Consider the following 15309-nt stretch of genomic DNA (forward strand, 5'->3'; position numbering starts at 1 on the left):
AGAGAATTCTATGGTTAAAGTGTTGGACTTGGGGTGAGGAATTCCACCTCAGATACCTCCTAACTTGCCTTGGGCAAGCCACTTACATTTCTCTCAGACTCAGTTTCCTCATCTGTAAAATGCTGGTAAAAATAACACCTATCCCATAGGGTTGGTATAAGGATCAAATAAGATGATATCTGTAGGGTGCTCTTTTTTTCATTATTATTCATATCTCCCAAGGCCTAGCATAGTGCCTGGTACATATTCGGTATTTAATAAATGATTGTTCAGTTAAATAGAATTTTTTTTAAACCCTTAACTTCTGTGTATTGGCTCCTAGGTGGAAGATTGGTAAGGGTGGGCAATGGGGGTCAAGTGACTTGCCCAGGGTCACCCAGCTGGGAAGTGTCTGAGGTCAGATTTGAACCCAGGACCTCCCATCTCTAGGCCTGACTTTCAATCCACTGAGCTACCCAGCTGCCCCAAATAGAATTTTTAAAAAATAAAATGGAGGAAATCCAGAGTAAGATAGCCAGGATGCTAAATAGCCTTGGGTAAGTGCCGGTGGAGGGTCAGTTGAAGGAAATAAGGATACTTCACCTAGAGAAGAGAAGACTCAGGAAGGATATACTAACTGGGTTCAAGAAAAGCTGGCCTGCCAAGAGGGATGAACATTTCTCTGTTTGGCCCCAGAGAATAGAACTGGGAGATTTGGGGTGAAAGTTATAAAGAGGCCCATTTAGACTTGACAGCAGGAAAGATTGTCAGACAAGATAATGGCCCCAACTTAGAATGGGCTGCCTCAGGAGACAGTAGGTTCCCCTTCATTAGGGGTCTTCAAACAAAGGCTGGGTAACCACAAGTCAATTGGGTTATTATCAAGATTCCTTTGGGGATGAGTTGGATGAGATGGCCTCTGAGGGCCCTTCCCACTCTAAAATTCTGTGATTCTATATAGGGGCATTGGGAGATAATGGAAAGAACAGGGGATTTCACATTAGAAGGCCTAGAGTTGCTGATTATTCCTCATTCTATTCACTTTAATTTCCATCTTCCCCTGCCAATCAGAGAACAGAGACTTGGAGTTAGCAAAACCCCAAGTTCAAATCTTGGTTCTTAGACATACAGTCGTGTGACTGTGAGCAAGCCATTTCCTTCTCCCAAGCCTCAGATTCTTCATCTATAAAATGATAATCTATAAAATGGGGACTTAAACTACCTGCTTCTCAGGGTTGTTGTAAGGAAAGCACTTTATAAATCTGGAAATAGCATCTGTGTGACTGGACAACTTCCTAGTTTTTTGTTTTCTTATCTGTAAGAAGAGAGAATTGGACTAGATAATCCAACTTTAATGACATAGTGAAGAGTGTGTTGATTTTCAGTCAGAAGGCCCAAGTTCTATCTGCTGACCAGCTTTGTGACCTTAGAGTCACATGAAACCTTTCTGGGCCTCAGTTTCCTTAAGAAGAAGGTTCAACTAGATGACCTTCGAGGCTCCTTCCTGCTCTAAATCTATGTTGTTGCCAACATCATCTGATAAATCATTTGATCCTGTGAGTGTCACAAGGGAGGCCATCACTGCTTTTGAAACCTCAGGTCTTCACATCCTCAAGCATCCAAGGGCTGTCCCACTGTACCCAGGACATGTGGTTGCCTTAGCAACTGTGAGAAGCAGCAAAGAATCTTGCTGAGGCAGCAGAATGGAGCTCGTTTTGGGGGTAGGAGGGGGAGGTAGAAAGTTGGAATGAGAAATTTTAAGGAGGAGTAGAGAGATTCTATATTTCCTGGATTTTACCCAGTATCAGCCTCACCCACTATTCTCCTAGCCTTTCTCCCAACCCCCCTTCCTGAACTTTAAATGCCTCTCCTTTCCTGAATCAGCCAATGTAAAGGCTGATGATTCAGCCTATGTTTCTGGTTAGCACAGTCAGATGAAGCTAATGAGGCCAAGGTCTAGGGCTCGATCCCTCAGAAGGCCAGTTAGTTTTGCTCTCATCCATAGCCACAGGCTGATCTCCTAACCTTGGCCATCTGCCTAGCCTGTGCCTTGGGTGACAAAGGAGGACCAGTTCTCAGAATATTCTATATGGGAAAAAGAGCGAAGACTTCCTAGGTCACCTAGCCCAAAGAGTACCTGAAAGGAAATCCCCTCTCTGCCACCCACAGAAAATAGTCATCCAGCCTCCACTTGGACTTCCTGTGGATGGGGAAGTCACCAGTTTCCCAAGGCATGCCATTCCACTTTGAGGAAACTGATAGAAGAAAGTTTTTCTTTATATCTATCTCCCTTTAACTTCCACCTTTAGATCTCCATTTTGCCCTCTAGGGCCAAGCATTACTAGTCTAAACATCTTCCACAGGACAGCCTGTAAAATAACAGCTCTCACATTCTCATCAAAGCTTTAGTAACATATTAAAGCATTGGGAGTAAGAAGGGAGGTTGAGCACAGACTTTTCTCTCAAGAAATTTAAATAAGAAGAAAGATAAGTATCCCCCCCCCAAATGGTACCCAGGAGAGAGAACAGAGAAATTTGAGCAGGGAGAGACCACTTGGCCTTTGAGGGAGGGTATGAGAAGGGGGATAGATCAACAAAGACTTCGTTGAAGAGATGGTACAGCTAAAATTCTGACTTGACTGGAACATAAAATGAATGAAAGGGTGTGATATAGAGTAAACTAGAGCTAGTTACACATATAAAGACAATAGGGAACTACTGAATATTTTTTAATAGAGGAATGATAGAGTGAGACCTGGGATTTAAGAAGATTATTAGACAGCTCTTCTGGGGATGATCTGGAGAGAGGAGTGATTCATAGCAGGGAGACCAATTAGAAGACAATAGTCTGATCATAAAGACCTGAACTAGGCTAGTGACTGTGTGCAAAGGAAATATATATGAGTTGATGGTGTGAAGATAGAATCAACAAGACCCAACAACTGACTAGATAGAGAAAGTGAGAAAGAGGGCAGAATCCGGAGTGATCCTGATCGCCAGTCTTGTTGACATGGTCGTGTTTCCACAGAAATAGGCAGGTGAGGATAAGGAGAAGAAAAGGAGGTGAGGGAAGAAAGGCAACAAGCATAGAAGAGTCTTACTAAGAGTTTTGACTGTGAAAAGAGAAAGGATCTAAAAACAATTGGACCTGATAAGGAGAAAAGACGACAGGTTTTTCTTGTTGTTTGTTTGTTTTCAGAAACCGGAGCACAGGAGGTAAAAATGGGGATGACAGTAGAGTTTTGTAATGTGGAAGAGCAGAGAACTCAGGGCAGATGGCTTTGATTTTCTCATTAAAGCAAAAGTGAAGAGAAAGTCTACAAGAGAGAGAATTGTAGAGAGAATTCTCTACAAGAGAAGATTTGAGAAGAGCTTGAAACTCCCATTGTGGGGAGTGAGGTAGAAAGTCAATCAAGGAATCCTAAAAGAATTACCAAGCAGCAGTCAGTGCTCAGGTGAGGTTATGTAGCATGAATCTATAGTGTATTCAGTCAGCACAGTTGTTTGGTTTAGTGTGAATCTCTGTCATCAGCTATTCTGTCTCCTAGGAGTACTTGCTTTGTAAGCCTAATCTCTTAGTAGAGAATGGAAGGTGGCCTACCTTGGTAATGAAATCCTAGGCTTTTAGGTTTTTCTTGGTAGATATTTGCAGAGACAAGAAACTTTCCTATTGGACTGTGAACAAGGATTGTTTTTTGCCTTTCTTTGTATAGCACTTAGCATAGTACATGGCACATAACAGGCATTTAATAAATGTTTGATTACTGACTTACTTCCTGGTTCTTCTGAAAGAGAGACTCCTAATGTTTTCTTTATTCTGGATCCCTCTGGAAGTATAATTAAGCCTGTGGACCCCTTCTAGAATCACATTTAAAGTTCATAAAATAAAAAACAGAGGATTACAAAGGAAAACATTTATATTAAAATACTTATCAAACTATGATTAAAAAAAAAAAAAACAAGTTCACTGACCTCAGGAGTAGAGAACGCCTGTGAATCTAAGAGGCTGAGTGTTGGGATGACAAGAGGGTTAGACCTTGAGATAGAAGATCTAGGTTCAAATCCTGCCTTAGACAGCTGAGTGAATATGGCCAAGTCACTGAGTATCCCTGGTGCCTCTGTTTCTTCATCAATAAAATAGGACTAATGATACTTATATCTACCCTCAACAGACTATTGCTCAGAAGGTACTTTGTAAACCTTAGAATAGGATATAAATGCAAGCTGTTGTTATCCCTTTCAACCACAGTCTCCAGGCCTTGGTGGCCTGCTTCTTTCCTTTTAAATGACTTTCTCATATCCTCTGCGTGTGCTGCTGCCCTTTCCTTCCCTCTGCCCTTATCTGGGTTCTTCTGGGGCTGCCACTGGAATGATCCCTCTGCTCTATTGTCTGAGCTGTGAACCTGCTGCAGTAAATCCCAGGCCTTATCTTGCCCAGGAATTTATTGCTTTCCTGGGGACTGTGAGCTGCTGAGAGGATGGGAACTGTAAAGAGCAACTAAGAAGGTCCTGCAGGCCATGGCTTGGAAAAGGGGGGAAGAGAGAAGTAGTGCAGGGTGGGAAGCATTCTGTGATGCCAGGCAAGGTCATAACACTTGGGCCAGTGTGAGAAGATGTTGGTCTTTGACCAGGATCACACTAAGTCTAATGGCCACTGATAGGATTAGGATCTTGGGCCAGAGCCAGGGAGCAGGCTATGGCCAGGATAATGGCTATAGTGAGAGACCAGAGCCATGTTAGCAAAGGGGTTAGGGAGAAGAGAAGGGCTGGATTATCTAATGCAAGGCTTCTTAATAATATGTCATAGACTCCTTTGGCAATATGGAGAAGCCAATGCACCCCGTGTCTGAACGGGTTTTTTTTTTAACCTTTACTTTCTATCTTAGTAATGCCTCTAAGGCAGAAGGGTGAAGGCTAGGAAAATGAGGTTAAGGGACTTTCCCAGGGTCACACAGCTAGAAAATGTTTGAGGTCATATTTGAACCCAGGTCCTCCTGACTCCAGGCCTGGCATTCTATCTACTATACTACCTTGCTGCTCCCTTGAATGTTTTTAAATGAACAAAATGAAAGACAAAAGATTACAAAAGAAAGCAAAAGTTAGTAAAAATAAAAGTAGTTTTGTTCTTCTTGTTCAATCGTTTCGGTCTCAGTTGGACTCTTCATGAACCCATTTGGGATTTCGGTACCAGAGTGGTTTGCCATTTCCTTTTTTAGAAATAAAAGTGTAGGAATTTTCTGCCATCAATTTCCTGGATCCATCCCTGCCCTGCTTCAATCTGTGCCATCCATGGAACCAGGTTAAGAACCTCTGATCCAGGGAGTTCAGTAACTCCATTACTCTGGGCCTTCTCTGCAGGTGTGCTCAAAAGGGACTCCCCAGAGGCAGGAAATCAAAACCATCAATCTTGTCTTCCAGGCCAGGAGCTGGTAATGACATGAGGAGAGGCTTTAGAGCTGGAGGAGACATTAGAGGTCATCCAGTCCAATGACCTTATTTTACAGGTGAGGAATCAGAGGGAAGGAAAGTGTCTTGTCCGGTTTCACACAACCAGGCCTCTAACTTGGAGGAATCATTGTCCTCCAACTCCAAATCTGTTGCTCTTTCCCTTCAATCACACTGCTCAAGGGTCCATCTGTGGCCATCATTAAGGGCTAGTCCAGGACTGGAGTTTCAGAGGGTCTAGTTTGTGGCCTTCTGGTCTCTCCAGGTTTACTTCCTATAATCCCCTTAGCATCCTCTCCATTTCAGGTTCCCATAGAGGACACTTGGCATAGGTGAGTGCCCCAGATCCACAATGCATTTTCCCTCCCCTCACACCTACCTCTTGGAAACCCAGGCTGCCTCCAAAATGCCTCCCATCTCTCTCCAAGAAGCCTTTTCTTTTTTTTTTTTTTTAACCTTCCATCTTGGAGTCAATACCATGTCTAGGTTCCAAGGCAGAAGAGTGGTAAGGGCTAGGCAATGGGAGTTAAGTGACTTGCCCAGGGTCACCCAGCTGGGAAGTGTCTGAGGCCAGATTTGAACCCAGGACCTCCCATCTCTACATCTGGCTCTCAATCCACTGCGCTACTCAGCTGCCCCCCAAGAGGCCTTTTCTGACCTTCCCAGGGCTCTACCTCCCTCTAGGGATAACTTTCTCTTGATTGTATATCCTAGAAACTTACTTATCAACTCCCTGAAAGAATAAGAGCCCCTTGAGGTCAGGGACTTCCATTTTTGGCTTGGTCCCCCCAGCAGGTAGCCCAGTACCTGACACATGTTGTTGTTGTTCAGACATTTCAGTCATGTCCAACTATTCATGACCCCATTTGGAGTTGCCTTGGCAAAGATACTGGAACCGTTTGCCTCTTGCTATATAGTAGATGCATGTTAGTTGAATTTCTTAAGCCATGGCTGGATCTGAATCCTGACTGGAACTGAAATCAGCCTAAGCCTAGAGAACAAACTTTTCTTGGTGCGCCGGCCTTTGGAGGGACGAGCCCGTGACCTTGGCCTCATTAGAGAGGAGGCTCACCAACTGGGCCAATCTGGCTTCTCCTGAATACAAATATGGGATGGAGGCGGCACCATTCTGGGGGACTTGTGGGCCTTGGCAAGACAACAGCAAGATGGTGCCATCACCTTCCGCTGCGCAGTAGCCTGGAATCTATATACACACCTCCCCGTCTGTTTTAGGGGGGAAAGAGATGCCACAGGGCTTGGGGCATTCATGGAGTTTCACAGCACCAGACTGTCCCAGGCCCCAAACATACAAAGAAAACAGAACAAGAAGGGATCTCAGAGGTCATCTAGTCCAATCTCCCGCTTTTACAGATGGGGAAACCAATGTCCAGAGAGGCTGTTTACATGATAAATGCTTAGCGTGTGTTGGCCTAAGTTCTTGGACTGGAATCCAGACCAGGACACACCAATAACGGGGACAGAAGAACTCCAGGAGCCCTATGAGGTACTGGCCAATACTGTGCTGAGGAAACTGAGGCTCAGACAGAGAGCCCAGTCTGGAATCTGAGTCTCCAGACTCCAAATCAGCTTCTCTCTCCCCCACACCTCCTATCAGAAGCCAGAACAGGCCAAGCACTAGGGTTTATTCAGTTCAGCAAACACTTACCAAGCACTCGTCTCTGTCCTAGCTGAAGGGAGTCCAGAAACAAAAGTGAGATAGTCCCTGCCTTCAGGAAACTTGTTGGAGTGAGGCTCCAATATTGGAGGCCGAGGAGGGGAAAGCCCTAGATTTGAAGTCAAAGGACTTGAGTCCAAATCCTACCTATGTGACCTTGGACAAGTCTCTGGGCCTCTATTTCTTCATCTGTTAAAAGAAATTATTGGACTGGATGGCCTATGAGGTCCCTCCCAGCTCTAGATCCTATGCCCACAAATAAGAATGATCAGAAGAAAATGGAGGAGGGAGCGAACATTAACCATGGGAAGGTTAGAGGAGATTTCACAGAAGGTTGGCCCATGCATTGTGTCTTTAAGTCTTCCCCCATCTTTTAAAGGATCTTGCGTCGTAGACAATTAATAGGATTATTATTAATTCTTAGATTATTATTGGTTACTGTTAATACAGTTGTTAAAGGAGCTTGCCTAGCAGATAATTAATAAGCAAATGTTTGTTATAGAATGTAAGCCCCTTGAAGGCAGGCACTCTCTTTTGTTATTATTATATCCAAGCCTAGCATAATACTTCAGTAGAGTAGGCCTAGGGACTGGTATTCTATTGGCATAATGAACTCCTGGACGAAGAAATTTCTTCTAACGATGCAAACTGGCAACTTCTCTGCAATTTGTAACCTTAACACTTAATGGGGGCAGCTGGGTGACTCAGTGGATTGAGAGTCATTCCCAAAGGCAGGAGGTCCTGGGTTCAAATCTGATACTTCCTTGCTGTGTGGCCCTGGGCAAGTCACTTCACCTCCATTGCCTAGCCCTTACCTCTCTTCTGCCTTGGGATTGACACACAGTGTTGATTGTAAGACAAGATAAAGGTTGGTTAGTTATTTTTTTAAAGACATTCATCTTACAATCTTAAAAGCTACTGAAGAAGTCCTACCCCAATGGATGGTCCAGACTCCAGAGCAAGCAGGAGGTTAAGGGACTCGTCCTTGGTTGGGGTGGGAGGGCTTCCTGGCTTTGAGGCTCCCTCTCTCTTCGCTCTGCCACGAAACCCCTCTAAGCCCACAGGGAGGAAGCAGGAGGCGAGCTTCTGGCTCCGCCGCTGATATTCTCTCCGCTGTAAATGGCCCTTAACAAGTGCTTGTGGGGGCATCATTGTGCAGAAAGAGTGGCGGGACGAGGAAGGGGTCTCGCCTGTCCATGGGCTTAGGTTCTTCTCTCTTCCTTGTCTCCACAGATCCAAATGAAGCCCCCGGGCAGCTGGAGGAGCGAGGAGGGGTGATCTGGAGAGTGACGGGGGGGCTCTTCAGCATCACCAAGGGAGCCGTGGGGGCCACGCTAGGAGGAGTCGCCTGGGTGGGAAGCAAGAGCCTGGCGTTCACCAAGACGGCCGTGACCACGGTGCCCACGGCCGGCATGGGGCTGGTGAAGGGCGGCGTGTCCGCCGTGAGCAGCGGCGTGGGGGCCGTGGGCTCCGCCGTGGTCGGGAAAGTCCCTTTCGCTACCAGGAAGAAGGATAAGTCTGACTAGCTTCCAGATGGAGGAGCCCTCCTTGGCTGAAGGCCACGGCCTGATGTTCATCGGCCTCCATGACGCTCTCATTCAGACAGACTGGCCCAACCCTCATCTGGCCCATCCGCTGATCCTCACCCACAGCTGGAAGCCGTTTCCTCTGTTCCCCCTTCTCCTTCCCCAGCACCTCCGAGGCCTGCCAGGCTCAGGCCAGACTCTGGCCGCAGCTTTTCCTGCTGTCATCCCCAGCCTGAAGCTCCATCCCTCAGACTAGGCAGGGAAGATGATTCCTGGGGCCATGGAGGGGGGCCTTCAGGGAGACATGGAGGCTCGGGGCTACCGGGGTCTTGATGCAGATCAGGGGCAGGTGACTGGACCAAGTGGCCTCAGTAGAACTGCAGCTAACCAGAGCCCAGGGCTTTCTCTGCCCACTTGGCTTAAACGTCACTGGTTTTGCCCCCAACCAAGGCCAAAGCACCCTTTTCCTTCAGCATGGGTAGGACCAAGCCTTCTCCCAATTCTCCCTAGCACCCACGTGTGGACTCTAGACTTGGGGTCCACTCCAGCATAGACTCCTAGAATTCCAACGCGACACAGGGGACCTGGGACATCATCTAATCCTCATTTGAATAGATGGGGAAACTGAGTCCTACTGACCCCTTAAGGTGACCTTTAATGGGATAGAAGGATTAGGAGCATCAAACATAGCCTGGATCTGAATTGGGCCAAGTATCTGCTGCAGGTATCTGAAAAACAACCCATAGAATGTCAGCTCCCTGAGGGTAGGGACTATCTCATTTTTTTGTCTTTGTAGCCCTAGTGCCTATCATACGGTAGGCACTTGGCAAATGATTTTTGAATGAAATGGATGGAATTAGTGACATAGCCAGGACCAGAACCCAAGTGTCCTACCTCCCAGGCTAGTGCTCCTTCCTCCATGCCACAGCGGCTGTGCTTACCTTTGCCTGCTGCCTACCTTGGAGCTGAGAACCTTGCAGTGAGCGCAGTCTGCATGCCTCCAGATTCCATGATTTCTTTAGGCACAGGGGCAGGAGGTTCTCCCCTACCCTTGAGTCCTGGAATGTGACATCTCCTCCTCTGAACCTCAAGAGACAAGGCCCCAAACTTGGCCCTGCAGGTTCTCCAAAATGGCAGTTCTTTGGGTGGTTGGAATGAGAAGCCAGAGATGAGGAAGGGGAAACTGGCCCTTGCTTCCAGGTCAGGACCAAAGAGTCCCTAGTCACTAGGAAGCCACTAGAAATAACCTTCCAATATGGCTATCTTCATCCCGCCTCTTCTGCCTCACCTTGGACAGGGCAAGGTTCAACAATCCCAAAAGGGATTCGGGCATTTGTCTGAGGACCTATGGAGAGCTGGGGAGGAAGAAAGGGGAGCAAGCTGAGCTTGACGCCTGATTCTCCTCCCAATGGCATCATACGGTAGATCATCCCTCAGGGTCATTCCCATGACCTGGGCAACCTGAGATTCTCCCAAACTCCTGCCCAGAGATGGTCCCACTGACCAAGTCATGTAGAACCCCAGAGTAGGAAGAACCTCAGATGTCAGCCAGTCCCACCCATGTCTGAGCAGAACCCCCACCCCACATTAGTCCTGTCTCTCTATCTTCTCACACATGAAGCTCTAATGCAAGAGTATAAGCTTGCAGGAGAAAAGAGCTGCCCACCTGTGGTGGGAACCAGCTCAGGGGAGAAGCCTTCTCTGGAGCTGGCCAATGGCCCTCGTCTTGTCCCTTAGGGGTCTCCAGAGCACTCAGAGGAACAGATCAAAGGCCTGACCCCAAGGGGATCTGCTCTTCCCCTCCCTCAGCCCAGAAAGGGGGCATTGATGGGGATTCTGGGCTGGGGTAGATGTTCATTCTGGGGGTGGGAAGCATCCATGTAATTTTACTGATAATAAAGTTTGACGCTAAGGACCTCTGGCCTTGTTCTCGATTGCATTCAAAGATGGCGCCCTGAACAAAGGAATGACAGTAATAACCAGGAAATGAAGCCCCTTCTCTTTGAGCCTCGGGATCTAGGATGAAGGGACAGCTGAAAAGACGGATGTGTTCTAAGGCTGCATTAGGAGAATGAGGACAGTGATTGTCCTGGGCTGCTCCGGCCTGATCTGACTCCACTTGGAGCGTCATCCTCAGTCCTGAGTCCTACTTCTTAGGAAGGACTTTGATAAGCTGGAGAATAAGCAGAGAAGGGCAGCCAAGAGGCTGGAGGGCCCTGAGAGCAAGACGATGCCATAGGAAACTTGCTTGAAAAAAGTAGAAACATCTCGTCTGTGAGGGTGTGGGAATGGGAGGGGGACGAGGAGAGGACATATTATTACTCGGTTGATGTCTTTAAAGGGCTGTTCTGTGGGAAAGGGGGCTTCTGGAGGTGCTGTGGATAAAGTGCCCAGCCTAGATTCATTTTCCTGAGTTCAAGTCTGGCTTCAGACACTAGCCGTGTGACCCTGGGCAAGTCACTTGATCCTTTTTGTTCTGGTTTCCTCATTAGAGAAGGAAATGGCAAACTACTCTAGTATCTTTGCCAAGAAAACTCCAAATGGGGTCAGGAAGGACTGAAAATAACAATAACAACAATACATGAGAAAGTGTTTAGAATTGTTCTGCTTGGCCCCAAAGGGCAAAAGCAGAGACTACGGGCTAACATCACAAGCTTTTACGAGCTCAATGGGAGCTCAATGCAAGGGGGAAATTGTTAGCAATGAAAGCAGTTCTCTCAGAGTAGAATGGGCTGCCTTCCATCATAGTTGGCTCGCCTGTCATTGGAGGGCTTTCAGCAAAAGAAGGATGATCACTTGTCAGAGATATTTTTAGAAGGGACTCTTTCTGGGACACAAATTGGACCCCCTTGTACTGAGGTTCTGCTCTCTGGCCCCCTGCCAGTTCTAGAGTGTTGAAACTCTATGACCTAGCAAGGACCAAACTCCACCAGTTTGGGGAGCCTCAGTTTCCCCTAAAAAGGAAAAAAATGGTTCCCCCAAATTTATCTAGCTACAAATCAGGGAGAACTCAGCCCAAGATCTTCTGACTCCAAGACTAGTACCCTTTCCATGGCAGCATGGTTCCTCCCTGATGGCAGGATGAGGTGGCCCATTTAATGAGCAACCAAAACCTGGACCACACAACTCTCAAGAGATGATGGAGACTGTTTACTTGTGAAAGGATGCCAGGGGAGGGGGGTTCTGGAGAGGAAGGATATCTTCCCAGAAAAATGTCTTGTGAGGCGGTCCCAGGACTGGCAGATGGAGGTAGTTTCCAGCCTGGCTTCCTGCCTCTGGATTTTTCTAGAGTCATGAAAGGTGATTTCCAGAGCTGTTATCCTCTGGATCTTCTCCATGAGTATTGAGCTCTCAGGCTTTTCTTACAGAGAAGTGACCAAAATCCCCAACTTGTAGCATCCTGCCCTCCTCTGTAATCCAGGCGATGCAACAGAATGGAAGCAGAGACAGTTTCATTCCTCTCTCTTTGAGCCTGGAATATAGTAGGTGCTTAATAAAGGTGTACTGATTGACTGACTAATCAACAAACATCATGGAAAATACTTAATTTGGAGTCAGCTCAGCTTCATACTGGCTGGGTGTCCCTGGGCATTTCTTTTCCCCGGTCCTCAGTTTCCTCCTCCGTAAAATAAGCATGGCATACTGGGTTATCTCTAAGGTCCCCTCCACCTTTAAATTGTATGGCCAAGAAATAGTTTGCCCCCAGTTTGTTAAGCAAGGCAGAGTGGAAGAGCCCAGAGGTCAACACTTCTGCCATCTTTTCCCAGATCCACAGCTCATTCCCTGTACCACTTCGCCATGCCTCAGTTTCCTCATCCACAAATGGACAAGCTCCCACAAGGAGCCTGGCAAACTCCTCCTTTCCCTCGTATCCCTTGATAAAGTATAAACACTTTAGACAAAGCATAACGTCCTCACGGTCCCCACTGATGAGACCTCTGCTCTGGCTTGAACTCAGATTTATGGGGAATTCACCGACCTGAACTACCTACAGTCTTGGGGCATCCTTGGGATGGATGGGCATCCGTGCCATACAGTGGAAAGACCACTAACTCTGGAAATCTGAAGGGCTGATTTCAGATCCTACCTCTTGCATTCCCTTGGGGGAAATCCCTAAACCTCAACTGCCCTCAAACTCCTCACTTGAAAAAGAGGGGCTTGTTTGGGACGGCCCATAAGGTCCTTTGATCCTGTGATTTGGGGCCATCATAGGAAGGTTCTGGAGGGACAGAGAAATAAAGCAAAAGGGCCACACACAGACATGGAAGCAATTCCCTGCACAGAGGCCTCAGGATCCACACAGCCCCATCCCCTGAGCAAAACCAGGGCAGACACAGGAAGCATTGAGGAGAGGGCCCAGAGAAAAGCCAGGGCATCCCTGTGTCCCTGTCTGCCCCAATCAGGGCAATAACAAGCAGAGACAAGAAGGAGTCACAACGTGGAGAAATCCAGACCTCCTCCTCCACTCTACCGAGTCATTCGGACCCTGATGGTCTCAGTGAAAGATGAGACGGACCCCTGGAAGATTCCTTGGGAATCTCACCTTCTAGCTCCAGCCAGGGTAGTACTATAAGTCTCTTGGGGAGATGGTGATTCCCTGAAGAAGAAGATTGCTTGGTCCTCTGGCCCTCCACCCTGGGTAATACTCCGTTAGGAAGTTCTGCGGGTCCCTGGCAAGGGAGGGAGCCCACTGGCCTTGGGATGGGGACTAGGGAGAGACATAACTCCCTCGGAATCCTGGGTTCCTTCCATTCTAAGGGAGCCCCACCCAGAGGAGTACTACACATCTGGATGTTCCCGATTTGTTCAGAAGCCCAGTTACAAGATTAAGTCCCCGAGAGAGGCAGAGAGCCAGAAAAAAAGGGAAGGGGAGACGTCTTGACTGTTTATAGACTCAGACTGGAGTCCTTTGCTTTTCTAATGAGGTCAAATCTGCCCTTTCTTTGGTGCTTTGTTTACCTCCTAGCCAAGTCCCTTTAGGCCCTATCCAAATTCCGCTATTCCTAGGAGAAGCCATTAGAGAGGCCACAAGCTGGAAATCCTGTGGCATGAGCTCAGAGCTTGGGTAACGGGCCCACAGTGGCAGGGAAGATAGGGAGAAAGCAACCTAGATCAGCGCAAAGGAATGAGGCTGGAGCGGAGATAAGGGGACCCTCCCAGAAGGGGGAGATGACGTTCGAATTCCAGATGACCTGGCTGTCTCCCACCCCGCCACCCTCCCGCCTTGTAAGGTCTCTCACATGGGAATGCAGCTAGCCTTGACGTCCAAAGATGGCCCTCTCCGGGGGTGGATCCGTCCTCTTCAGGAGCCCCACGTCCTGCAGGGACAAGAACTTCTCCCTTTTCAAAGTCCACTTTCTATCTGCATCCCGAGGAGGTCCACAGCCCAGGAAGGACCATTCCCAGGCGATGGCTGGCCCAAGCATGGGAAGGCTTCCCCAGTGGAGTGGGCAGAGGAGAACACGTTGTTCCGATGGCCGTGAAAGGCAGCAGAAGCAGGAGTGGTTGGGCACTCAGAGCCTGGTCAGACACCAACGTCCCCCAAGTCACGGGCTGCCATCCCAGCTCCTGCCCGGCCTGCTTCGCTTTTCTCCTACCTCTGGACTTCTGGGGCTCTGGAAGAGGGAGCGATGCCCGCTTCAGTTCAATTCATGGACAAACCAAGACGTCCCCTCGTGCTGGCACTGGTCCTCCTCCAGAGAACGAAGGACGGACAACGACAGGAGAGAACACTGGCCCCGAGACACAGTGACTCACCCAAAGTCCACCGTCCCTGAATAGTCCCTCTTTCATCCTCCAGGCTAACATTACAGAGCCAGCTAAAGAACAGGGTGAAATTGCAGAAGCTGGAGCAATCCAACATCAGACTTCGGGCAACAGTTTTTCTGACTATGAGGAAATTCTCTGAAAGGAGAAGATTAAAACGGTCGGATTTATAACTGGAAGAGATCTTCGATCTCACCCTAATCTCCTCCTTCATCTTGCACTAAGGACCTTGAGGCCAGGAGAGGAAATCAGGAAACACCCTGAATGGATTCTAACCAGCTCTAGGATCCCGAACACAACACTTAGCCTCTCTGTGCCTCAGTTTCTTCACCTGTAAACTAAAGATAGAATAGCTAGATAGTGCGGTGGATAGGGCTAGACTCACAATTAGGAAAATTCACCTGCATGAATTCAAATCCTGCTTCAGGCACCTTCTAACTGTAGGACCCTAGGCAAGTCACTTACCCCAATTTACCTCAGTTTCTCATATAAAATAAGCGAAGGAAATAGCAAATCATTCTAGCAGCATTGCCAAGAAAAGTCCCCAAACTGGGAAAAGAGTCAGACATGACTAAAATAACTGAATATAAGGTACTTGTAATATTTACCTCTCTGGATCATTATAGGAATTAAATATGATCATAAAGATTTGCTAAATCGAATTAATGATGATGCAGGGCACTTTGCAAACCTTTAAGTGCTATGTAAATGTATATTCTTATTATTGAGAGGCAGTTTGCAATTGTTTCATAGAAAGACGGGCTTAAAACCAGGGAGAAGGGTTCAAGTTCCACTTATGGCACACACCAGCTATGTAAATGGAGGCAAGCTATTTAACCTTTCAGTGCTAGAAGACAATAAGTGAGAAAGAAAGAAAGAAAGAAAGAAAGAAAGAAAGAAAGAAAGAAAGAAAGAAAG

The 15309-nt window shown here is 47.4% G+C and overlaps 1 protein-coding gene across 1 annotated transcript in view; it reads left to right on the plus strand.

Moving 5' to 3' along the window:
• Positions 1-8625, plus strand: part of LOC123252574 (transmembrane protein 263-like) — a 388334-nt gene extending 379709 nt beyond the window's left edge. The window contains exon 3 of the mRNA XM_044681860.1: positions 8333-8625. Coding sequence (XP_044537795.1) covers positions 8333-8625 — 293 coding nt within the window. The remainder of the gene's footprint in view (positions 1-8332) is intronic.
• Positions 8626-15309: the final 6684 nt, after the last annotated feature.

The sequence above is a fragment of the Gracilinanus agilis genome, chromosome 6 (assembly GCF_016433145.1).
Source record: "Gracilinanus agilis isolate LMUSP501 chromosome 6, AgileGrace, whole genome shotgun sequence".
Lineage (NCBI taxonomy): Eukaryota > Metazoa > Chordata > Mammalia > Didelphimorphia > Didelphidae > Gracilinanus > Gracilinanus agilis.